The 26,393-nt window shown below is 31.8% G+C and overlaps 2 protein-coding genes across 3 annotated transcripts in view; both read right to left on the bottom strand.

Moving 5' to 3' along the window:
- The window catches only part of LOC114329042 (UMP-CMP kinase 2, mitochondrial), a 28,304-nt gene extending 20,961 nt beyond the window's left edge, over positions 1 to 7,343 (bottom strand). For both annotated transcript variants that reach the window (XM_028278056.2, XM_028278063.2), the window contains exons 1-2: positions 6,848 to 7,343; positions 4,275 to 4,407 (exon numbers count right to left, since the gene is read on the bottom strand). In XM_028278056.2, the coding sequence (XP_028133857.2) occupies positions 4,275 to 4,407; positions 6,848 to 6,916 (202 nt within the window). In that variant the 5' untranslated portion in view covers positions 6,917 to 7,343. The remainder of the gene's footprint in view (positions 1 to 4,274; positions 4,408 to 6,847) is intronic.
- A 4,529-nt stretch (positions 7,344 to 11,872) lies between these two features.
- LOC114329055 (transcription initiation factor TFIID subunit 6) lies at positions 11,873 to 24,772 on the bottom strand. Its single transcript, XM_028278072.2, has 6 exons — positions 24,392 to 24,772; positions 24,103 to 24,333; positions 22,153 to 22,530; positions 21,752 to 22,049; positions 16,993 to 17,303; positions 11,873 to 12,290 (listed from the first exon to the last, which is right to left on the bottom strand). The coding sequence occupies exons 1-6, from the start codon at positions 24,632 to 24,634 to the stop codon at positions 11,892 to 11,894; spliced, it is 1,860 nt and encodes a 619-aa protein (XP_028133873.2). The 5' UTR covers positions 24,635 to 24,772; the 3' UTR covers positions 11,873 to 11,891.
- Positions 24,773 to 26,393: the final 1,621 nt, after the last annotated feature.

Below are 26,393 nucleotides of genomic sequence, written 5' to 3' on the forward strand. Positions count from 1 at the left end.
TAATAAAATTGTTTTAGAAATACCTATTTACATTCTGATTCGTAATACAGAATGAACTAATATATATAATCAAATAGTTACATTTTGAATAACGTTGTTGAATCTGAGATTTAGAAAACCATTTGCTTTTCGCTGGAAGTAGATGAAACTTCTGATTATCATGTCATTCACAATTACCAATTATTGTTGTTCGATACGCGTTACGTGGTAATATTATCAGAAGTTTTTAGGTTTTAGAGATGTGAGTAAAAGCAATAAGGCAGAATATATTTTTGGTGTTTTAAAGAACAGATTAAAATTTTTTGATGTCAAAAATAAATTGGTATGGCAAACTGGGGCAATCTTATGACGGCGTTGCTGTGATGAGTAGTGAATTGAATGGTCTCCGGGCAAAAGTTAAATCTATTGCATCACAAGCTTTATTTACTCACTATTATGCGCATATAATGAATTTAGTTTTACATGATACGTGTAAAAAAATAAAGAATATCGTCTTTTCTTGCCAGTTTAGCTCACCTAAACGGATTACGGCTTTAGAACAAATTTGTTTCGAAAAAAAGCGAACAGCTTGTCAGATGCGATGAAATTTTAAATCTCGGTTAGTTTTATCTAAGCAGATTATTTCTGGTAGTTTTAGTATCTGTAGCAGATTTTCGTAAACAGCTTTTAGAAGTTTTTGATTTTATTATCGAAGGCGATGATTTTGAAAGTGGCGATACCTCGATCCGTGAAGCAATCGGTTTGAGAACTTTATTAAATATGTAATAATTACTCTTTTAATATTCTTTTTAATATTTTTAAGACAGAGTTTGCCCAAGATATTCATTGTTGTTCAAAATCAGTCAACTGACATTATTTATTCCAAAAATAGAAAACGAAAGCTGGTGCAAAATCTCAGAGACTTTCGTAATGATAGTAGTTTCCAATATATACGCAGTGACGTTTTGGATTCGCTTGATATTTTCGAACCATCCGAAAAAAGACAACGACATGATACATATCTCGAAAAACGAGTAGGTATATCTTGAAATTTTGGATACCTACTATTATATGCAAATAGTTACTCATTTTTCGAATTTTAAAGATTTGCAAATTTTTGACCTCTTTGACGATTTAAAATTTAAAAGTTACCTTCGCCAAAGAATTTCCAAGATATTTATTATTACAAGTTAGGTACTTAAAAAATATGCCGATCCAAATATTTTCAGAGAGTGGGATAAGTTACAAAATATGTATGTATAATTCTATGTAGTAAGTACTGCAATTCATTACAACAAACTGTTCATCAATTTTCTTATTACCACTAATTTCTGCCTTAAATAAACGGGATTTACCTTGTCTCAAAAGAATCAACACATAATGTCGAAACACCATGAAACAAGAGACAATGTCATCAAATAAAAAAAAGCAAAAAACAACAAAATCTCCTATGATGATTTATAGTTATATAATTATAATTATTATAATCGCCTTTTAGTTTGATGGTATACCTATAATAGGAGACAAAAAAACCTTGCTAACCCTGTCTCCAAGGCACGAGCCGCTACTGCAATAATGTTGCTTCTAGATAATCACAAGAGCCATGTGGGTTTATAAGTGATAATGACAGCAAAAGAAAAGTGAGTTATAACGTTGATTGAAATATTAATACCCTCAATACCTCAATCAACGGTTATAATGTTAATATTTCCACCACATTGTAGCCACAAACTTCAGCCCCTCATTGTGTCAGTCTTTGTCCCATTTAAATGTCAATATAACAGTTTGTATTGATTGGCTATTGCCTACTGAATCACCCAGGCATATCCATCCTATTGCATAGGTAATATTGTGGGGCAAGCTTAATTACCCTTTGGCTTTAATGCAGAAGAATATTATTTCTGGTTTTTGAAGGACTGGCATCTACCCTTTCAACAGTGAGCAATCCACTGAAGCATAATTCCTAATGTCTTCTGACAGATCTCCTTGATTTGCACAAGCTACTGGTACTTCTTCCTCAGCAGAACAAGAATATCCTGCAATTGAGAAAGGACGAAGTCTGAAGAACATTAGCAGTATTGAGAAAAATAACATATAGTGCTTAAATTGCCTGCATCAATATTTTCTGGAGGTATAGAGAAAATCATCGTTTGTATATCCGGTTAATTTACCAAAATAAAATGTAAATTAAAGGAAAGTTTCTATTACATTATTACATACATATGATGAAAAATATCATTTTTATTACACCTCCTCCCTGACACCCCTAGTAGTGTCCCACTCCACCCAATGGTATGTGTGGTATGAGGTATTTGCAGTTTCTTATACCATCCATTGTACTTTTAAAGAATACTTATACAATCTGTTTTTTTTTAATTTGTGTAGGACAAGCTATCTAACACCAACTGGAAAAACAAAACAAGGAGCAGAACAGAATGGCGAAAAATCCTAGAACAAGCCAGGACCCAAAAACGGTTGTCGAGCTACTGATGCTGATGATAGCTATCTAACATATCCTATGATTATTCTTTCACCAGGAACAAATAATTTTTTTTTAAATATTCAATAAAAGTGCCCCTTATCTCCCCTACTAGCCATAATTGTTAGCCAGATACCAATTCATCAAACTACAGAAGAAGAGTAATAACAACCTATTAATGTTTTATGTAATTTACCTTACTTAAAAACGAAAATGAAAAAGTGTAACTTGAACTCAAATTAAATTTAACACATTGAGTGCCACCATGGTAACACAAAAATAGGGTTCCACAGGCCGAAGTTGTCAAAATGAAGAAAACAAATATAAAACAAGGTCTTTTTATGCCAGTTTAAGAAAAACCTGTAAAAACATGATTTGATTGTTATACAGGGTGTCTGCGTAACTTGGAACCATATGGGAAACTTTTTTAATATCAATTTTACGAAAAAAAGTCATCCTTTATAAAGTGCTCTGCATAGTCTAAAACCTTAGATGCAATCATCAGATATCAAATTTTGTCAACAGTATACGAGGTATGTCAAAAAATATGAATTTCGCTCAAGAGCAAACTACCTTTATATTTCAAAATATCAAAAAATTTTATTATGAAAAGTTATTTGTAATTAAAAACCATATTCAAATATGCAATAACAGTCTTCTACTTGAAAAAAAAAATTCTGAAATTTTCCTAAATTACCGATTCCGAACATCATTTTTATTTATTAGACATGTAATAACTCTTTTATCAATAATTTTAGGAAGAAAAGTTATTCTTCATGAAAATCTATGCATGGTCTAAACCTCAAGATGCAACCATCAGTTATCCAAGTTTATTAATTTTATACGAGGTGTGTCAAATAATATGAATTTACAAAAAATTCTTTCTAAATTCATATTATTTGACACACCTCGTATAAAATTAACAAACTTGGATAACTAATGGTTGCATCTTGAGGTTTAGACCATGCACAGATTTTATGAGGAATAACTTTTTTTCCTAAAATTGTTAATAAAAATTACATGTCTAATAAATAAAAATGATCTTCGGAATCGGTAATTTAGGAAAATTTCAGAATTTTTTTTTTCAAGTAGAAGGCTGTTATTGCATATTGGAATATGGTTTTCAATTACAAATAAGTTTTCATAATAAAATTTTTTGATATTTTGAAATATAAAGGTAGTTTGCTCTTGAGCGAAATTCATATTTTTTGACATACCTCGTATACTGTTGACAAAATTTGATATCTGATGATTGCATCTTAGGTTTTAGACTATGCAGAGCACTTTATAAATAATGACTTTTTTTTGTAAAATTGATATTAAAAAAGTTTCCCATATGGTTCCAAGTTACGCAGACACCCTGTATGACAACATTTTTAGTATGTATCCGCATTGGATACACGCGGCCACATGTATCCCGCCACACGTTTTTATGTATCTAGAAACAGTTTCATTTCGTTCATTTTATCGAAAAATTCTATCTTTTAATTTGTTTTTTCATCCCCAAATGTTTATTATATATATTTTTTTCTGTATAAAATAAATAAATTGTTTCATTTCCCTTTATTTTGTTTAAAAATATGTCTAGGCAAAAATCATCGCAGTACCTGCAGGCCAACCAGAGTTTTGGATTTCGTAGGCCACTATACTTACAAACACCCATAAAGATATTTAGACGGTGTGTATATGGTGCGGATGTACACGGCTCAAAATACAAAAATACATGTGCATCCACATTGGATACACGCGGCCACTAAATCAGTGTGACGCGTGTATCCATATTTGATACATGTGGCACTGAACGTGTTAAACCTACCTGAGCCATCCAAACCCTCTAATACTATGAAAGGGTGTCTCCTACTGTCTCCTGATGTTTCAGATTTGTTTTTATTTTCTTTGGCATGTTCATAAATCTGTAATAGTTCTTTAACTCCATGTATTGCTAAATTCTAGAAAAAAGTGATAAAATATAATATACAGTGATGAGCACGCTAATAACCGGCAAAATAACGCAAAAGCTGGAAAATATATTAAGTTGTGAGATAAAAAGAAATAAAACTAGTGGAGGTGGGCGATTTAGCGATAAAAACCTATAAACTTACATTCTATTTATTGTTTCCTACCTTTAGACGCATCAGAGGAGTATGTCAACTATAACTGTCATTGTCACAGTGGCAGTTGCCAAAGTCGTCTGATACATCTAAAGGTGGGAAACAATAAGTAGAATGTAAATTTATAGGTTTTTATCGCTAAATCTCCCACCTCTACTAGTTTAATTTCTTTTTATCTCACAACTTAATGTGTTTTCCATCTTTTGCGTTATTTTGCCGGTTATTAGCTCGATCATCACTGTATAAGAAATCCTACTAAATATAATCTTTTTAGTTTTAATGTGTGTAAAGAATGCAACAATCAGTCTTTATCACTTTCAGCTTATTTTTAGGTATATTAGAAGGGTTAGAAGGACTTTATAGCATCTGGGGATCAAAAAAACCTCAATGATTTTATCTATCATCGAACCAGGAACCCTGAATATTTTGATTACAAATTATAGCTACTCTATATGAAGGATCCAGGAGAAAAACATGATAAGCGCCAATTTATTAATTTTGAGGTTTTACACAATTATAATATGTCTAACTGGTCCCTACAAAATGTATAAACTCTGCTGGAAAATAAGCTGTTAAATACCAGGATATTGTCTATTAAAAATATGCATACAGGGGAAGAACTTGACATTCACCAGCCATCCAGGGAAATAACTCAAGTTCATTTGATTGCATCAACATCAAAATTCATGTTTTATCCATGCCTTCATCCTCAGAGTATTTTTAACAACTCCCCTCAAATAATTATTTTATGAAATGAATTTAAATCAAAACGAAACCGTCTATTTTCTATTTTTAATTATTTTATATTCGAGTGTATTTTGAAAATAATGTTTTCAGTTTGTTACATATTCACTTTAAATATATGAATATCATTTTCATCATCATCATTTATACAGTACGTAAATCGTTCAGCTGGACATAGGGAATATACATTGAGATAATTGTGGCAACTGTGCTCTCTCAATGACAATATGGTTGTTAGCATTAGATAGTTCAGTTCATAACCCATTAATCATAATCTTTGTTTTTGATTTATTTATGGATAGCCTTGCTTCCATAACTCACTCATTCTATTTGTTCTAACAACTCTATTGCACCAGAAACTCCTACTCGAACAGAAGCTTCAACTAACACATGTTAGTGCAGTTGCCACTTGCCAGCTGAATGATTTACATACTGTATCAATTTTCATATTAAAATACATATTTCTGGTTTCCAAAGTTTAGTATTTATTTCATATCCTATCAGGAGCGCCATTTGAAATTTTGCTAGGGGGGGGCAAACATTATATATATACAATACATTGTATATGCAAACATAATACAAAATTGATCTATTTTTTGTAAATTTCAGTCATTTTCAAGGTCAGGGGGGCAAACGCCCCCCTTGACCCTATCAAATGACGCCCATGTATCCTATTATCATTAGTAAAGAAAGAAACCTAATTATTACATTAGTATAGCAGTTTTCATATTATGTACTACGTTTTGAAACGTTTTTTCGCTCTCCTGTAAAATTAGCAAAATACCGCTTATCATGTTTTCCCCCTGGACCCTTCATATGGAAAAATACAGGTATAAAGAAACAAACGCTCATATAGTATTCATTGATCTTGAGAAAGCATATGACAGAGCTCCTCGAGAGATTCTGTGGTGGGCACTCAATAAGAAAGGAGTCCCTGGTGAATATGTAAAGATTGTGAGGGATATGTATGAGGGAGTAACGACTAGTGTTAGGACAAGTGTGGGAGAGACTGATAAATTTCATGTGAAAGTAGGATTGCACCAAGGCTCGGTGCTTAGTCCGTATTTATTCTCATTAGTTTTGGACCAGATAATAGCGAAATTACAGAGTAACATTCCATGGTGCTTAATGTATGCAATGTACCTATGTATGAGGGAGCAACAAGTAGTGTTAGGATAGGTGTGGGAGAGGCTGATAAAATACTGATAATAAACTGCAGGTGTATGAGAGGAAGACCTGGGAGGAGAAGCTTTTAGGGAGGACATAAAGGCAAATAAGAGAGAATGATGATGACTCTGAATGAGCTTGAGCTAGCAAGGCATCCTCTGTGTTGTCTTGTCAACACCTCCTCTTTAACTGAGTATAAGTTCTGCTTTATTGCAATAGATTTTTATATAATATAGACAATTTATGCATATATGTTGTTTATCCGAATTCAATTCCATTTTGTTTAAACTACAGAATAAGAAAGAATTCTCAAAAATGAACCAACCATAACTAACCTAAAAAAGGTCTTAAACAATAATTGACTTACTTCAGGTTTTCTCAAAATGCTCAGAATTGAATCCAAACTGTGGTACATGGTAGAAAATGGGTTAGCCATGGTCAGCAAATATTTAATTTTCAAAAGTTGGTTGGTTGATAACAGCTACACAAAAACACTTTACTCTGAAACAATACACGCAAAATTGTTTGCTTTGCTATTTTTTTTTATAGTTTATAGATAACTGTATCTTGTTTTGGTATGGGAATCACATAGGCCACATCATCACTAATAACGCTAATAATTATCTACGAATTAAAAATGATGACTGTAATAATCACACCAATGGGAATAATACAATAAAATACTGATGTTATTGTAGATATTTAAAATTAAAATGCACTGCTGAAGGTCAAATAATCAAACACTTTGTCCACTTGAACAATTTTAAAATGTATTTTAATGACTCATAGTTCATTATCTACATACAATAATTATAAAATTATATTTTTTAAATTTTGTTTGACTTCTATCTAGATAAGTATGGTTTAAATTAAATAATGGCAGCGCTAACCAATAGGCGATAGTCGTGGTAACCAATGATTAATCTTTAATCCTCTTTACTTTCAATATCAGTTTTTGATTGGCTATATTTAAGTAATGCCGGTAATGCTGTTTTAGCTTTATAAATTGACCACACATTTACCATTGCAAGCTAAAGATGGCGCTGAAAAAGAACTTAAGTCGCCATATTTGATCCAACGGTTATTTATTTATATTATAGTTATTTCTAATTTGAATTTTATAACAATGATGCAGGTGAATAATCAACTCTATTACAAAATGGCCTTGATAGACATAAAAAAGTAGAATAAAAGTATGTTGTATTTACATTTTTTCTTTCAATATTGTGTTTTTTAACAGGCTAATGCTGGGGCCACAGTGACGTCTATATAATGTCGTTAATTAACGCATTATTTGCATTACAGAGATGGAAAATAATGAGATAATTAACGGCATTAGACGTTACTGTGGCCCCAGCATAACAGGAACATTAATCTTTTGACTTTTTGGCACACTTAAAACTTTCTAACCAGTTAAAGAGACTCAGATTGAAAGGATAATTAAATAATATGCACAATTAACATTTTCAATCAAACTTTAAACGTGAATATATTTATTATTGACTATTTTGAAAGAATACAGCTATTTTCCGTAGTGAAATCTTTTTCTTCTTCGACTTTTTCCCATTATGAGTCAGCCGTTTTCGTCCTCCACAGCACTGGCCACGTAACAATGATGTTCGCATCATGTTCTAAGCATATACTACCAACATTCGTCGGAGTATATTCTTTTTAGTATATGCGTAGTACAAGCATATAGCATGTACCTAGAAAAACATTCTCTAAATTTCATGTTTTTTGCATATACTTTAAAGTATATTCTCGTATCGAATATACTGAGTACATTCGTGTACGTAGTATCTCGGAATATTCGTAAAAGTTTATTCTTAGAATATACCTTTATCGAATATTCTTAGCACATACTTATCAGTACATAGGTACTTTTAGGCCCGGTACTTTATGACTCGATTAACAGCCTTATTAGTTAACGGAGGTTTAATCGAGAGCTCATTAGGGTCTCTTGCGTTGTAATAAATGGAATTACAAATTACAAGTATATAAATAAGTATAATAATAATTGCATTTATTATAACGCAAGAGACCCTAATGAGGTCCCGAATAAACCTCCGTTAACTAACGGGCTGTTAATCGAGACATAAAGTACCGGGCCTTAAAATATCTTAACAATAATATGTATGTATAGGAAGTATATATTAGCCTTATAGATTATCAACTTCGTTATATTTTAGAATAATTAATAAAATTTATGTATGTAGGTAGTATTGGACGAATTTCATTTCAAAATTGTTGTATGGTAAAAAAGTTTAAACATTAATTGTATTAACGTTTATTATTAAAAATTCGTTTTCATAATTGAAATAAACTTTACCATTTCGAGTTTATCATGAGTATTTTTACATCGTTGGAATTTGAATTTATAGGTACATTCAATTCAATATGGGCCATTCCAGAACCAAAACCCACAACCAAAGGCTTTGTGTTGCCAACCGTCGAGTAAGCTTTTTCCGTCAACTTACCTTAAAAATTTCCTCCTGTTTACAAAATCTGAGAAGATATGTTTAAGCATTTTCAAACAATTTGGACTGGAACAAAAATTCTCTTTTGAGGTAACCTTTCCCTTTATCACCTTTTATATTGAAAATTCCCGCAAAAAGGGAAATTTCCCTTCGTTTGGCAACACACTAACCACCGGTGCACCGATGTTGTTATTCCACAATACATTTATTTCCGTCTTATTCTGACCCTGACCATTTCTTACCTGAATGGACCAGGGATACAACGGTAAAATATGAAATCGAAAATAGGCATTATTTGTATCTATGCAGTGTTAAGGATGAAGACGCAGTGCTAGGACTAAAAAACATACATAATCTCTTTATTTTGTTTGCGGTGCTTCAAAATAGGTATAATCTATTTTGGTAACTCAATATTATTTAATAAATACATGTAAGTAAGTACTAAGTACATATAAGTATATAACTTTTAGTTACTCATACATAGTTTAGTTTAGCTATATAATATAATAGTTTATATAAATAACTTAAATTTTAAATATGTACTTACTTTTTAAGTAATATTGCAGAATGTAGGTACTAACTACATTCTCATTTGCCATTAAAATATGTAAATATAATAGGTATTTGGTAGAACCTAAGATGAGATGTGGTGATGCTGAAAACATACTTCTAAGCAATATAGCACTTTCTTAGAATATCTTTAAAAATATATTCTTCTAATTCAAAGATGTGCACTAGTACGTTCTAACTATATAAATATAAGGTTTATAGCACCTCCTTGGAATATTCTAAAAAGTACGTTCTTAGTATAAACTAAAAAGATGTGCGGTAGTACGTTCTAAGTATATAAATAGAAGGTTTATAGCACGTCCTTGGAATGTTCTAAAAAGTATATTCTTAGTATATACTGAAAAGAAGTGCGGTAGTACATTCTAAGTATATACATAGAACGTTTAAGTACTGTAATGTAGTATATACTCAGCATGTGCTCTGCACATTCGCAATGGTAATTACACATATTCTCAGTATATACTTTTTTTGAAAAGTTTGTTCTATGAATCTACTAAGAACATGAAATTGTTATGTAGGTATTACCCAGTCACCTTCTCTGAGGTCTCTATATATCATAGCACTTTCGATGTAAGTTTTCCATCTCATAGCAAGTCATCCCTCTCCGTCTTCTTCCCGGCGGGTCCCGGTTCAATATTCTTTTCGGCCACCTGTGCTCTGGCACTCTTTGTACATGCCCGTATCACTGCAGGGCTCTGTTTGTCTGTTTTCGATTTTTTTTTGTAATTGAGCATTCTACTTCTATTCTGTTTCATATTTCCTCTGTTCTTATTCTATCCTCTCTGGTGATTTGTAGACATCTTCTCATAAAGTCCCTTGAATTATTTTTAATAATAAATTACAGAAGGCTACATCTTTAATGGATAACGAAAGTAAAAATCTAGACTTAATAACAGCACTAAACAATAAGATACAGGAAATATATGCCATCAGACTTTTTTACTTTAGTGTAAATACGAGAAAACCATTTTTTTAATAATAAAAAAAAATATCTCCGATGTAAGTATACCTACGTCAAAAATGGGAAAAAATGCCATTTTAATGACTACACTTTTTTTCTAAACCTTATCATCAATCAATGACTAATTGACACGAATTGTCTCTCTGAAAAATCAACGAATCGTTAATAGTCATCTTAATAAGGCTAATAAGTTATTTTAATATAATGAATTTTATAAAAATATAGAGACCAATTTAAATGTAGATTTCGATATCCTTCAATTATCGAATTCCAGTCACAAATTAATGATGTTTTTTGCTATTTTTTAGTTAACAAGCAGAAAAAACCGATCTACTTAATTTGAATTTATTGGAAAAACAAATATATTGAATGGGTTGTATGTGTGAGTCCATACTAAGTAATGAAATAAAAGACGTTCTCACAATAAATTTATTCGCTCCGGACGACCGGTTTCGCTGCCTATAATGTGAACAGCATCATCAGATCCCGGTAAGTATGACAGTGTTTACTTCTGAAATCATTCCTTATACCGGCATCATTTAGCTTACTGTTACCGGTACCTGATGATGCTGTGCACATTATAGACAGCGAAACCGGTGGACTGGAGTGAATAAATTGATTGTGAGAATGTCTTTTATTTCATTACTTACTTATTGGAAAAATGTGACTCATTCTCATACGCAATGTTGCCGATTTTAGCGTATATTCATTGGCGTATATCTAAGCAAACACTAAACAGTCTGTATGCATGTTTTATTGATTGTCGAAAAGCATTTGACTGCGTTAACCATCAAGAGGACCGAAATTCTGAGAACAACTGGAATTGACGAACAAATCTAAGCGTGTTTTTCGCCTAATTTCTCTAGTGTTGTTCTGAAGCTATTTCCTTGTGTCATTTTTTTATGATTAATTATTTATATATGACAACGGCACCCGATTTGGGCGTCGAAACGTTAATAAAATTATTTTTTTCATTTTAATTGTGGCTTATTTCCCATATAAATAATTAATCATAATTTCTCTAGCTCTCAATTTAGCAATTATTGCTCAAAATGTTCCCCCATTTTTCATTGTTTCTTTATCGTTGATGATCATTGTTCTTTTCTAGTTGATTATGTGTTTGATATATCATATATCTGTTGATACAGTTTCTTCGCAGTCTTCATTCATTTTCCCTACGAACTTTTCTGTTTCTTAAACTTTTATCCCGTCTTTTGTAATTTCCATATTTTCATCTGTATTTTGTCTTGAATTTATAGTTTCTTCCCTTCTATAGTTTCTTCTTCTCTTTTATTTTTCTTTTTGCCTTTTGATTCCATCATGATTTCTGTTTCCTTCTTCAACGTGGGAGCCAACAATGGGGAATATCGATTAAAACAAAATGTAATATTAACACTTATATATTACTGAACTAAATGAGATATATCATCCATAAGAGGAGATTGCTGTTGCTGTTGCTGCTGCTGCTGCTGTATCTGTTGCTGCAGAGCGAAATTCTGTTGTTTGGAAAGGAGCAGCGTGGAACCAGGCGATTGGGTCTGGAAGTTTCCTTGTGCCGATGGATTCGATACCATCACTAATTTTTGCTGTGTTGCCAACTTGGGCTGGGCTTGATTGGGGTTGGAAACGAATTTGACAACAGTGTTCTGAGACGTCGATATGCTCTGGCTCTGTTGGATTTGATGTGAAGTGCTCATTGGTGTCTGTGGTCTTTGAGTCACGAACACGAATTTTTGATTGGATTGTGGTATTTGTGCCCTTGGACTGGGATTCATGACGATTGTTCTTCCAGCAGGAGTTTGCTAAAAATTAAAAACAGCATAATTCGTTTTCTGAAGATTATCAATTGCTGATTGATTAAATCCTATACAACACTTTATAGTGCAGTCAGCGAGGATATTTGGCTACGAATTCCATCCTACTCCATTCCTATCCTATGGCGCTTTTATCTAGGGGTTGGTTCCCACTCCTTCCCTGGGGTGGAAAATTTTTTGGTCAAAATAACCAAGGAAGTGGCTAGAGAACCTAGTTATAAGCAAAAATTGTTCTATAATTTTTTTTTTGAAAACTCAATACTTTTTGTGTGGTTGAAAATTTGTTATTTTCATTGAAAAATTACACCTTTTAGGACGATTTTTGAAGATATTCTTCTTTAGCGGCGAATCGATTGAGGGTAAAATTTGATTGATCCGCACGCATGCGCACACCGACAGTATGGTATTAGTCGTTATACGGGCTCTGATTGGGTGTTAAAATTTTGAAATGATCTGTCAATATTTGTTCAATATGGAGGTTATCGGTAAACAAAAATATTGTATAATATTAGTTTTTATTGATGTGTCGACAGAAATAAAATCAAATTTATAATTATAGATTATAGTGACTTGTTAAATAGTTTTGAAAAGCCGCAGGTACGTAATTCTAAATGTTTCAGTTGGAAATACCTAATAGTTTCAATACCTATCTATTTGGAAAATGTAAACAAAATAATGTAGTTACCTATTAGTAGGCAATGCTTTAATTTACATAATCTGATTACGAACAAACTTTCTACAAATCTTCATCTCATATATCGTTTTCCTACTCTATATTTTGTTGTATTTTATTTCGACAAAAATCAAACTAATAATTTTATTAAATTCATATAAATTTTTGGTGTAAACGTTTAGTTTGTGTATATTCCCACATGACGTATACGAGAGTTTGGTGCAGTTTGAAATGTCGTCAACTTTCGTACGGCGCGGTAGACGTGAAGTGGGTTCGAAACCCCAAGCAAGTTATTATTTTTTTATTTTTTTTATAGATTTTATGATTGTAAGTGTATTATTATATAATTTTTGAAGATATTCTTCTTTTTTGAAAGTGGTAGATAAGAAAGTTAGTTTGATTTTTAAATAAAATAAGTACAAATAACCTTTTAAGTATATTTACTTCGTTTAAATTACCTATTATATTATAATAGAAGAATATCTTCTTACGTGCGTACAAAGTACACACACATTATTTTTTTACGAATACATACCTTCAAAATTTTGCATCTAACGAAAAAAAAAAAGAATGTGTGTGTACTTTGTACGCACGTAAGAAGTTATACTTTTATTATAATATAATCTAACTTCATATTATGATTTCAACGAAATCAATATACCTATCTACTTTAAACAGTTTTTTTGCATTGTATTTAAATATTGAACTAATTTTAGAAAGAACAAAAAGAATACTAAAAATTAAAAAAAAAGGATATGACTTTGTCCGGATTTGAACAGGGGACCTCTCGATCCCTAGGCGAATGTTCTACGGATCAGCTACCACCGTTTTCGTATTTAGTCGATCATTTCTCGGACATAATTACAATCACGGTGACAGATACATTAATTGAAAATAAACATTTTCAATAATACTTATTAGGAGGAATAGAAATCCACAGACATAAAAATTATAATAAATATATTTACTAAAAACACTACTAATATATTCTTTTCACGCACACCTTATTTGCACTAAACTTAAAAGATGTAGCGACTAATACCATACTGTCGGTGTGCGCATGCGCCCAGGAAAATAAAAATTCACCCTCGTGCCTAAAGAAGTATAACTTCAAAAACTGTATAAAACATATTTGAAAAGTCAAAGACATTCATTTCTTCGTAAATCTTCTAATTATAATACAAAACGAGAAAGTAGGTGAAAAAAGATTTTTTTTGCTGCATGCTCAAATCGGTTTATTCAACTTAAAATAACAGAGAAAAGGTCAATTTTAGGTGTATAAAATACCTTTTGTAGTGCTTGAAAAGAGCTTTAAAATGAGCACTGGTAAATGTCGATTACATTCAAACTAAACCAGATATGGTGCAAAAAAAGTTAATGAGTAATGTATTTTAAGAAAAAATGAGAAGTTATAATTTAACCCCTCATCCACCAGAATTTAAATGCATCGTTTTCCTTCTGCAATACCTTTTATTATAGTGTTATTTCAATGTTCAAAAAATTGGACGGGTTTAAAATGAATGTTTTGAAAAAAAAAAGGTCAAATTATTGCTCGTTGTAAAGGTCTTTTCAAGCACTATAAAAGGTATTTGTAGCATTATACCACTAAAATCGACCATTTGTTATTTTAAGTTGAATACACTGATTTGAGCATGCAACAAAAAATTCTCTTTTGATCTACCATATCGTCGGTCTAATAAGCAAATTGCCTAAGTCCATTTTTTGCGAAAATCGTTTTCTGGTGTCATCTAGTAGTAGACGGTAAAAGCTACCGCCTGACAATTCCCAAAAGCGCCATTATTATAATCGATGATTCTTTTAATGAGAATAGGGGTCGTATGTTATCTCATTTGAAAGAGTGTACAATTCTCTGTTCAGTAGTATAAACAATAATATCATTATTTATACAGGGTGGCCAAAAAAATAATTTTCTAATTAAATAAATTGACACAAAAAGAAGAATACATTTAATTTATTTAACTCAAATACATTTTATTGCTGTCATAAAATGGAAAAAACTTATTATTTGGCAAATAAACATTGCTTTTCGCTTATATTAAATGTTCAAACTGTCAAGAGTTAGGTGGGAGCCTGTTTGTGGTTTAATTTAAGCGAAAAGAAATGTTTATTTGTGAAATAAACATTTTTTCTATTTTCTAACAGCAGGACAATGTATTTTGAGTTAAATAAATTACATACATTCTTCTTTTTACGCCAATGAATTTAATTCAAAAAATATTTTTTGGTCACCCTGTATAAATAATGATCATAATGTTTATATTACTGAATAGAAAATCGAACACGCTTTCAAATGAAATACCACAAGACCACTATTCCCATTTAAAAAAAATAATCGATTACGTCATCACGCTCTGATAAATGATGTCACGTAGTATGAAATATATCCCAAAAAGTTTCAATATAAAAATAAAAATGAACCTATTTCGGCATTTCCTTAAAATCTAATAGGTAACTATTGCCAAATATCGAGGTGGACTCTTTTCTTTGGCCCACCCTGTATAAATTTGTATTCATTGTGAAATCTGGTGAAAATACATTAATTTTTATTTCATTAGACAGTTTATTTGAATTTTAATTACCCTGCCCGCAAACGCTCAAAATTTTGACCATTTGGATTTTTGACCATTTTTGAGGCCTGTAACTCCTATATGACGTAAGTCTGCAACTCCAACTGTTTACTCTTTCTTCTACTTGCTAGGCGCTAACATTCAGCCAAATCTCAAATTTTTTTATCCGTGCCCATCAGAGATTAAGGGGTCAAACATTGAGATTTTAAAAAAATTACATTTTTGAGATTTTTTTGAACAAATTTATTTTTTCTCAAAGCTCAAACTTTTTTTATTTAAATTATGTACGTATGTCTTTTCCATAAAAAAATTACAAACCATTATCGGCTTGCCTTATGCTGTTAAAAAAATGCTGAAAATAGAATTTTATCAGTTTACCTTTTCAAACTTTGAGGTTCATTTAAGGCCTTACGGGTAGTTTAAAATTAAATAATGCTACAGGCAATTTTTTTTAGAGCATACTTTTCTAAAAAGTTTAGTTTTTGATTTTTTGTTCTAGGACAAACCTCAGTAAAAATATTGGCTAAAGAGCGAAGCCATGTTTTCCGTGAAAATGATTGACACGCTTTAACAAAAATGGCCGTCATCGACAAACTAAATTTTTTTAAAATAAAATGAATGCAATTTTGTACTTTCTATAGACTGAAGTTTAAAAGGTAGAAAAATAAAAAATATTGAAAATAGTCAAGCAACCACCATTGGACCACTTGCTTGGATTGACCCCTATGTCAGTATTTCTAGAGTTGTTTTGATTGAAAACGTTAGAAAATGTAAGTAAATAAATATATTTTGATTATTATTAATAATATGGATATAGTATAATAAGTAGAAAGTTTGTGTAAATATTTTGTTTAATTAATTTTGGCCAATTATATTTTGCATGGAGTTAGGCAATTTTCTCTTTTTTTACTGTTGTTCCAAAGGTTTTTGTCTCTCCTGTAAAATTTTCAATTTGTGAGTTAGGCAATTTGCTTATTAGACCGACGATATCTCTTTTTGTATCATAACTAGAAGATTTATGAAGAAATGAATATCTTTGACTTTCATAAGCTACAAAATTTTTTTATAATATGTACTTAGTTTTTTCGTTAGATATATAATTTTTAAGGTATTCGCAAAAAAACAATCTGAAAGGTGTCATTTTTCAATGAAAGTGGTAAATTTTCAACCACGAATAACTCAAAAAGTATCGAGTTTTCAAAAAAAATATATATAGACTAATTTTTGCTTAGAATCAGGTTCTCTAGCCACTTCCGTGGTTATTTTGACCAAAAAAATTTCCACCCCCGAGAAGCGATGGGAACCACCCCTAAGATAAAATCGCCATAGGATATAGGGTACTCTTTGTTTCTGGAATGGAATTCGGAGCCACATACCCTCACTGACTGCACTATAACTGCTGATTAATTAAATCCCATACAACACTTACCTGCTGAATTATTCCACTTGGTGTATTGATAGTTTTCGTTATTGGAGAACTACAAGTGATTGGATTATTAACATTCGACACAGAAGTGGGCAAAATATTTGGCTGCGTTCTTGCTTTAACAACAGCTGCATGCAGTGACAGTCCTAAGTATCCATACTCTTGTCTATATTCATCTGGATTGTCTGGCGGGTTCCTTATGCTCTTCAATACAGGAGCAAGGACTTTAATAAGTAACTGTTTGATATGTCCAGAGGCGATTTTTTCCATATTTGATGTTGGATTGCCATCTAGGTATCCCTCAATTCTGTTTCCTACAAATATATAACAGTAAAATATAAATATGGTAATAAATAAGGTTAATTTTTCTTGTGGCATTTCTATATTTTCTACTATTTTTAATTGGAAGCAACCACAACATTAATTGAAAATACATTTGTTTTGACGTTTTTTGATTTCTACTTCAGTAATTGGTACTTTTAGATCAGTACATTCATTTTTGAGAAAATAAACACATTTTCAGTCAATATTATGGTTATTTACCATTACAAAATCTAATATACAGTGAGCACGTAAAGGTTGAAATAAATTCATTTTCTCGAGAGTGGACAATTTTGGAAAAAATCCCGAAACAGGTCAATTTTTATTTTTAAATTACGATTTTTTGGCATATATATCATACTAGTGACGTCACCCATCTGGGCGTGAAGACGTCATCGATTATTTTTTTAAATAGGAATAGGGGTCGTGTGATAGCTTATTTGAAAGGCAATTCAATTCTCCATTCAGTAATATAACCATTAACATAATTATTTATACAGGCTGTCCAAAAAAAATTTCTGGATTAAATTTATTAATATAAAAAGAAGAATGCAAGTAATTTATACTGCATTTATAATTACTAATTTATTGCATAGCAATTTTTATTTAATTCAAAATACATATTACTGCTCTCAGACAAAAGAAAAAAATGTTTTCAAATAATCATTGCTTTACGATTATATTAAATGTTCAAACTGTCAAGAGGAAAGAAGGTGGCTGCTTTAATACTGAATTTAAGCAAAAAACAATATTTATTTGTCAAATAAACATTATTTCCTGTTTTCTGATAGGAGTAAAATGTATTTTGAGTTAAATAAATTATATACATCCTTCTTTTTATGTCAATAAATTTAATTCAAAAACATTTTTTTGTACACCCTGTATAAATTATTATGTTAATGTTTATATTACTGAATAGAGAATTGATTTACCTTTCAGATGAGTTATGTTATCACACAATCCCTATTCTCATTTAAAAAAATTGTAGATGACGTCATCACGCCCAGATGGGTGACGTCACTAGTATGATATATATGCCAAAAAGTCGCAATTTAAAAATAAAAATTGACCTGTTTCGGATTTTTTTCCAAAATCGTCCATTCTCGAGAAAATGAATTTATTCCAACCTTTACATGCTCACTGTATAATAGTAATTGGCAGTATAATCAAGATATAAATCAGATCTTGGACAAACTTGAAACGAAACAGTTATTGTGGTTTGGACATACGGCAAGAATGAGTGAAGGTAATACTGTAAAGAGGGTATGGAAAGCGGCATCTGACAAAAAACGACGAAGGGGCAGGCCAACAAGAACATGAAACGAGGATATTGGAAAGGCTTGCGCAAAAAGAAATATTGGGTGGAGAAAGGCAGAGACTAGCTACCGACTGAAAGACATGGACAAAACAGTAGGATGGCTTAAATAAATAAGTAAGTACATCAAATCTTTATAGAATTCAAACAGGCTTATCATAGTCGGAAGCAATAAAACACTGAACCTCCGAAAAAAAAGGACAAGACGGATCTTAATAATTCTTTTTGCATTCGATTCGTGAATGCACCAGGAAACTTTGTGACCCTTAGCCATGATATAATATTGAAAAACTGCATACAAGAAATGCATTCTTAAAGTGCATCTTAAACAGACAATAAAAAAAATTCAGAACTTGTCAATTATCGGCGGAAATGAGTTCAATTTTGTTACTCGGGGGTTTTTGGGGTCGCTGAAAACATATTATATGACGTCAAAAGTGATCTCCGGACTACCTGATGCCCAGGGTACCTACTGTGTACCTCGTCTTGTGGAGTTTTCGGCAAATTCATTAAAAATTAGTCAAAAATCATTACTCGGGGGTTTTTGGGGCCGCTAACGACAAATATGACATCGGAAGTAATTTCCGGAGTACCTGGTGCCCAGGGTACCTACTGCTTACCTCGTCTTGTGGAGTTTTCGGCAAAAACTTGATTAAAAAATTAGTCAAAAATAATTGCTCGGGGGTTTTTGGGGTCGCTAACGACGAATATGACATCGGAAGCGATCTCCGGAACACCTGGTGCACAGGGTACCTACTTCTTATGGAGTTTTCGGCAAATTCATTAAAAAATTCGCCAAAAACCATTACTCAGGGGTTTTTAGGTCGCTGACGACGAATATGACTTCGGAAGTGCTCTACGGAGTACTTGGTATCCAGAGTACCTACAGTTTACCTCGTTTTCTGGAGTTTTTGGCAAATTCATTAAAAAATTAGTCAAAATTCATTACTCAGGCGGTTTTTAAGGTCCCTGACGACGAATATGACATCGGAAGTGATCTCCGGTGTACCTGGTGCCCAGGTTACCTACTGTTTATCTCGTAACTAGTAATTTTTGACTAATTTTTTAATGAATTTGCCGAAAACTCCAGAAAACGAGGTAAACAGTAGGTACCCTGGGTACCAGGTACTCCCTAGATCACTTCCGATATTCGTCGTCACCGACCCAAAAACCCCCCAAGTAATGATTTTTGGCTAATTTTTTAATGAATTTGCCGAAAACTCCATAAGAGGTAGGTACCCTGGGCACCAGGTATTCCGGAGATTACTTCCGATATCATATTTGTCGTCAGCGACCCCAAAAACCCACAAGTAATTATTTTTGACTTAATTTTTTAATAAATTGTTTGCCGAAAACTCCACAAGAGAGGTAAACAGTAGGTACTCTGGGCACCAGGTACTCCGAAAATCACTTCCGATTTCATATTCGTCGTTAGCGGCCCCAAAAACCACCGAGTAATGATTTTTGACTAATTTTTAATGAATTTACCTAAAACTTCACAAGACGAGGTAAACAGTAGGTACCCTAAGCACTAGGTACTCCGGAGATCACTTTTGACGTCATATATGTTTTCAGCGACTCCAAAAACCCCCGAGTAACAAAATTGAACTCATTTCTGCTGATAATTGACGAGTTCTGAATTTTTTTTATTGTCTGTTTGAGATGCACTTTAAGAATGCATTTTTTGTATGCAGTTTTTCAATATTATATCATGGCTCCGGATCACAAAGTTTCCTGGCGAATTCACGAATCGAATGCAAAAATAAATATTGAGATCCGTCTTGTCCTCTTTTTTTTCGGAGGTAAGGCCGATTTTAGTGCTTTATTGCTTCGTCTATCATTAAATTAATCATCTACTAAGACTATGAAATGCAATGGTGAGTTGGGCATACTTAAGAAACTAGCAAAAAAGTGTGTAAGTAACTCCTTTGCACAAGTTAGAATAGGAGGGAAAACATCAAATTCTTTCTGCATAAATTCTGGCCTAAGACAGGGAGATCCGCTGTCCCCATTGTTGTTTAGCCTGGCCTTAGAATATGCCATCCGAAAAGGTGATTCAAAAATCAAACCAGACATAGCTGCTCAGGGAGCAAAGGATGTTTGCAGTTGATGTAGATGCAATAGCAGAATCAACATTAGAAATGAATGATATTTTCTTGAGATTTGAAGAAGCTGCCTTAAATATCGGTTTAAGAGTAAATGAAGACAAAACAAAAACATGGTCGTTTTAAAACAAGAATGACAAATAAGGCAAAATCTTACTATGAACAAACATAACTTCGAAGTGCATAAAATGAGTTATTTCGGTTTTCACTTTACAATAAGTGTAGCATCACCTATTAACCAGCAGTTAAAGATGGAAAATTTCCGGAAGGCTTTAAATTACAGAAAACGGTACTACTTAACATAATAAGATACGCCCTAAATGAAAAATGTTTCAGTTTTTTTGGTCTCCTGTAAAATCATCATCGTGCCACTTAGGAGTTCCTACTTTTCTGCCGTCGATATCTAGGAGCAACAACCACCAATGACAACAAAGTAGAACAAGAAGTTGAAATGCGAATAATGTTGGGAATGACCCAACAATGAAAGATATTGACATATCTTTCTTTGAAATGCACCATCTAATGAACTCAAAACTTCTCTCACGAGGTGCAAAAATCCAGATATATATGAGAGCATAATATGACCACCAGTTATGTATGGAAGTGAAACACGGATGCTAACAAACACAGAAGTAAAATCGTTTCCCACTGGTGTAGAAACGTAAAATTCTTGTGTTAAGAGTATGACCATTGTAGAGATAGTTCAACAAACAAATGGAGTTGCAGACACAATGAGTTATGAGTCTCTTTAAAAAGGAAAATATAGTGAGAAAATATAATATACAGTGTAATAGACTAAGATAGGACAGCCTAGAAAAAGGTGGAAAGATGTAGTTAGAGAAAATGGGAGTAGGGCAATGGAAAATAGTAGCTTAGGACCGACAAACATGGAAGGCAATAGTAAATGTGGCAAAGACTCACAAAGATTTGTAACGCCATTTATAATGATAAATAGATAATAATAAAATACTATTTCCTCCGATTATTTGTGCACATTATTAATTAAATACAACAAACTTACCAATATTTCTAACTCTTGGTAAGATAAAGATCCTAGTAACTTCAGCTCCCAGTTCTGACAACCCCTGTAGTGCACCATATAATGAAGAAAGAGGAACTTTATCTTGCTGCAATGCATTCGTAAACATTCTCGTGACACGTGTTTGTATATTATTTGTACTAGTGTTGAAATTTTTGCAAATTTGAGCCATCAGTCTTGAAGCAAAATCTCTGAGGGCCCAGTGATTGTCTAGTTCCGGCCTCATGCATAACTGCTTTGATACTATGCATGTTGTAACTGAAGGAATTAATTCGTGAAGCTAAAAATGAGAAGTTTATAGATAAAAAACACAAATAAACTATATAAGTAAAGTCAAAACATTCTTATTTTAACGTTTTAAATAATACATTCATAATACTTACATATTTCTCTAAATATAGTGACTGATTATCTAACAATGCTTTAACCATCCTCATCAAATATATCAAAAGAGCCAAATTGTTCTGAACAACATTAACTCTGACACCTTCTATAATAAATGTACACATTCTAGGCAACATTTCATGTAGACCAGGATCAGACGCTAAACTCTGCAGGGCTTCTGCTCGCCTAGCTTCGTCAGATCCTACACAAGCCTCAGTTATTTCTTTATAGTACAACTGTTGCTCAACAGAAAGTTCATGGGTTGCCAACTGTTTGATTTGGACTGTCTCTACATTTTTGAGTTTCTGTTTTCCTGTTGTCGGTTTTCCTGATGTTTCTTTTATTGGTTTTTTGTTTACTGGATCTACTGATTCCAACTGAAAAATATATTGAAATAAGAAATCTATACAAATTACATTATGAATATGTTTTATAAATTTTCAGTTATTTATCATTATTTATTCGCTTTTGCATGGATTTCGCTTTTATTAAATAGTGTAGCCGATTTCATATTAACTAAATAGATATCAAATATATCTATAATGGTATAATAATTGTTAATAAGACTGAAGTTTCCATGAAATGTGTTCTTGTTCCAATTTCCTTTTAATGGTACTTAAAATGAACAGAACTATGATATGCATTCTCTGTTGTTCAGTAAATGTTCTAATTCAAAATAAATATGTTTTTTATATAGCATTATATGACTAGAAACATATCGCCGCTTTACAAGAACGTAAGCTTAAGTCAAAATTTGACGAAATTGACTAAGCAGATTGACTATTAATGCAGATCTACTACAAATAAAAGTATCTATCGCGTGAATAAAGACCTATGACGTTAATAATAATAGTCCCTAAGAGATAGCACCAAGTGTCTATATTTGTTTAACGCGAAATTAGTTAAAGACTTAACATTTTCATATGAATACAGACCCAAGTTAGTTATACCACAGAATATGAAGCAATTTGTGTGTTTATTTCTCGTCAAGAATGACCGATCTTATACTTACGATTGGTTTTTGTGAAAATTCTCTCTAAAATAAGGACCCTTTTTTAGTTAGGTCAGCGTTTTAACAAAGTTGAAGTAAATGTTTCTGAGGAAAAAAGACTCAAATGTAATAGGGGTTAACACAAACACTTTATAAAATTTATCTAGTTATCACAGTTTGTAATTAGATATATTTCTAACCAAATTGTATAGGTAATTTCTTTAAAGTCACAACTTATTCAGAGTTATGCTCATAATCAAATCCATAAAATTTTAAAATGCCTCTCCTCTAAAATCGTCTTTTTTGACTTATGCCTATGTTCTTGCGAAGCGGCAATAAAAAACATTTTGTGTATAATTTCATTAGCTTTAACCAGCACTGCAATAATTTATTAATTACACTGCTTGAGATAAGTCACTATAATCTTTAAATTGTTGATGAGAAATTAAAAAGATAATAGGCTTAATGGCCCACAATAGAAACAGAAGAAAAATCGACTAAAAGGTACAATCATACCATGTTTAATCATATACTAAGTCTTGGTTTCAATTCTCACATCTAATTAAAAAAATAGAAGTATTATCACTCTATTTCTTGAAGATAGAATTCTACATTTATGGTGACTTTTTGTAATGTAATGTAAGTAAACACATGTTGCTCATAGGTGAGATCAGCACCGGAGAGGGCAACTGAATGTCAGTGATGAGCAACATGCGCAGAGAGCGTAATCTTAAAGATAACATCTTAATATACTCAAAAATTGCTCATTTTAGGCTAATACTTTAATCAGAAAATATATTTGAACATTCTTGGCTAATCATAACTCCGTTTAATGCTTCAAGTATCAACAGGATAATCTTCAATAATTCTTGTGTTTGAACCATGTGTTCGAACTACTAATTAATGGCAAACTTTCTTTTAACTCAATTTAAAATACTGGAAATATTCATTTCATTACTTTTTGTACAACTTTTGCAACGGGAGGTGGATTTTCAGGTATAGTGGGCTGTACTCCATCAATAAACATCCAGTGAGACCTTAAAGTAGTTTCTAGAGGAGCCTTCGGACACATATTTTGCAGCAAATCATTCAAATCGACTTCTTTTTCTTCTATAAAATGCAGCTCTCGTCCCCCACCAGAAGCAAACCGAAAAGGCAAATGTTCTGTTGATTGAAATCCATATTGGGGCTAAAACAATAAAAATTGTAAAACGTTAAACCTTTGAAAATATGTTAATATGTAGTACCTCAATATTTTTAACTTTCAGGGCAGAATCCACATCAGTTTGTAATAGTTTCGTTCTTTTGGCGTTGTTCATAAACTTCGCAGCATCTTGTATGATGTGCTTTATTCTAAACGATATATCTTCAGCTAGTTCCTTTGCAGCATCATCCGCTAAGTACCCAATTCCTATGCTTTCTGCAATAACTTTCATGGACTCTGTTGAAAAATTGGTACCGTACAAATCGTGATCACCTATCTTAGACATTTTTTACTTCAAATGAATTTTAATTAACAATTTCCAAAATTTATCATATTTATTATTTAACAAGTTTATACAAGTTTATAACTTTTTTTTATTTATTTACATAAACGATAAACACACACCACACCAATAGCTGACATATTTCTTCTTCTTTTTTAACGACTGTTGTTTAGTGACGTACTACGTCATTGTGATTTCATAATGAGCATAGCCCCACAAGGCAACACAAGGCCAGATCATTGAAATTTGGCAACAGTGAATTTGCTTGTAACATACATATTATTACGTTAATCAATGATGCATATTTCTACTCATAATATATAACATATATGCTTTATATTGTAAATTAAAACCTAGAAAAGTCATTCTATAAGAAAGTGCTGTTTCAAAAATATTTCCAGTATTTCCAAAATCTTTGAAAAAGCAAGACGATAGTGCTGAAAGGAACAGTCCCATGAAAAGGAGATAATTAATTTATAAACAATAATTATGCAGAGTGACCTATTTTCTATTTTAGCTATTTTTATTAATAATTATACCAAACTAATTCAAGATAAAATACAATTTGACAAAAGACAAAATTAATAAAAAAGAAAAGTGCACAAAAAATGGAAAATATCTGAACTTTAAAGTGTCCAAGACATTTTTTTAAATAATATGACCTAAATTTTGATCACCTACCTTTTCTTTTAAAATATTTTTATTATATCACATTTGTATTAAGTGTATTTTGTTTACCTAGTGACTATATATGTCTATATTATGTAAGTGAAATAAATAATATTTTGTGTTAATTTAATCAAATAAAACTCTTTAAAATTGTATTGTTCCCGCTATGTACAATGATCCACTTATACAGGGTGTAACAAAAATACAGGTCATAAATTTAATCGCATACTTTGGGACCAAAATAAATAGTCCGATTGAACCTAACTTACCTTAGTACAAATGAGCACGGAAAAAAAGTTACAGCCCTTTGAAGTTTTTTTTTTTTTTTTTCTTTATTTAATGGCATAGACATTAGTCATTCAGCCAGTTGCAATAAACAAAATACAATCCTAATCCTAATACAAAATAAACAGAAACAATATATACAAACACAATAAATAATACAATACAATAATAATACAATAAAAACAATAATGGAACTCTGATAAAGTGATAAAACATTTATGACAAAAAAAAAGATGCAAATCTGAACTTAAATCATAAAAAATCTCATGCCCGCGTACAAATCTTATAGGACTGTGCGTGTATCTGACAAGAAATCTATAATGATATTGTATATTTGTTGTGAGCCTGTAGCCAGCAAAGACTGTATATTGAATGGTGCATGCATATCAAGTTGAATTAAATTTTTATAGAGAGAGTTTGAATGCTGTTGAAACTTAGTACATTCAAAAAAGATATGATCAAGATCACCCTGCTTTCCGCAATGTTTGCAATTATTGTCTTCAATCACATTTATTTTATATAAATGACTTGGATAGCAAGCATGCCCAAAACGTAATCGATTTATAGTTGTTATATATTTACGTGGAGCTTTAAAACTCTTAAACCATGTATTTTGTGGAATCACTGGTTGTAAAGCGGTGTATCTTGTGGGGTTTGTTAAGCAGTAAAGATCCCATTGATCTTTCCATATCGATAGTTGGTTTCTTTTAAAAATAGTAATAACATCTGATACACATAAAGAATATGACAATAAAGTGCCTGATGTTATACTGGATTTGGCTAAGTAGTCTACATACTCATTATCCCA

This window comes from Diabrotica virgifera, chromosome 7 (assembly GCF_917563875.1).
Source record: "Diabrotica virgifera virgifera chromosome 7, PGI_DIABVI_V3a".
NCBI lineage: Eukaryota > Metazoa > Arthropoda > Insecta > Coleoptera > Chrysomelidae > Diabrotica > Diabrotica virgifera.

What these genes read in the sequence shown, in the direction of transcription:
- LOC114329055 (XM_028278072.2), bottom strand. Translation starts at nt 24,634, where the DNA reads ATGTCTAAGATAGGTGATCACGATTTGTACGGTACCAATTTTTCAACA. An exon ending in CACTATATTTAGAGAAATAT is followed by an intron (nt 22,050 to 22,152) that starts GTAAGTATTATG and finishes TCTCATTTTTAG; the next exon opens with CTTCACGAATTAATTCCTTC. An exon ending in ACCAAGAGTTAGAAATATTG is followed by an intron (nt 17,304 to 21,751) that starts GTAAGTTTGTTG and finishes ATATATTTGTAG; the next exon opens with GAAACAGAATTGAGGGATAC.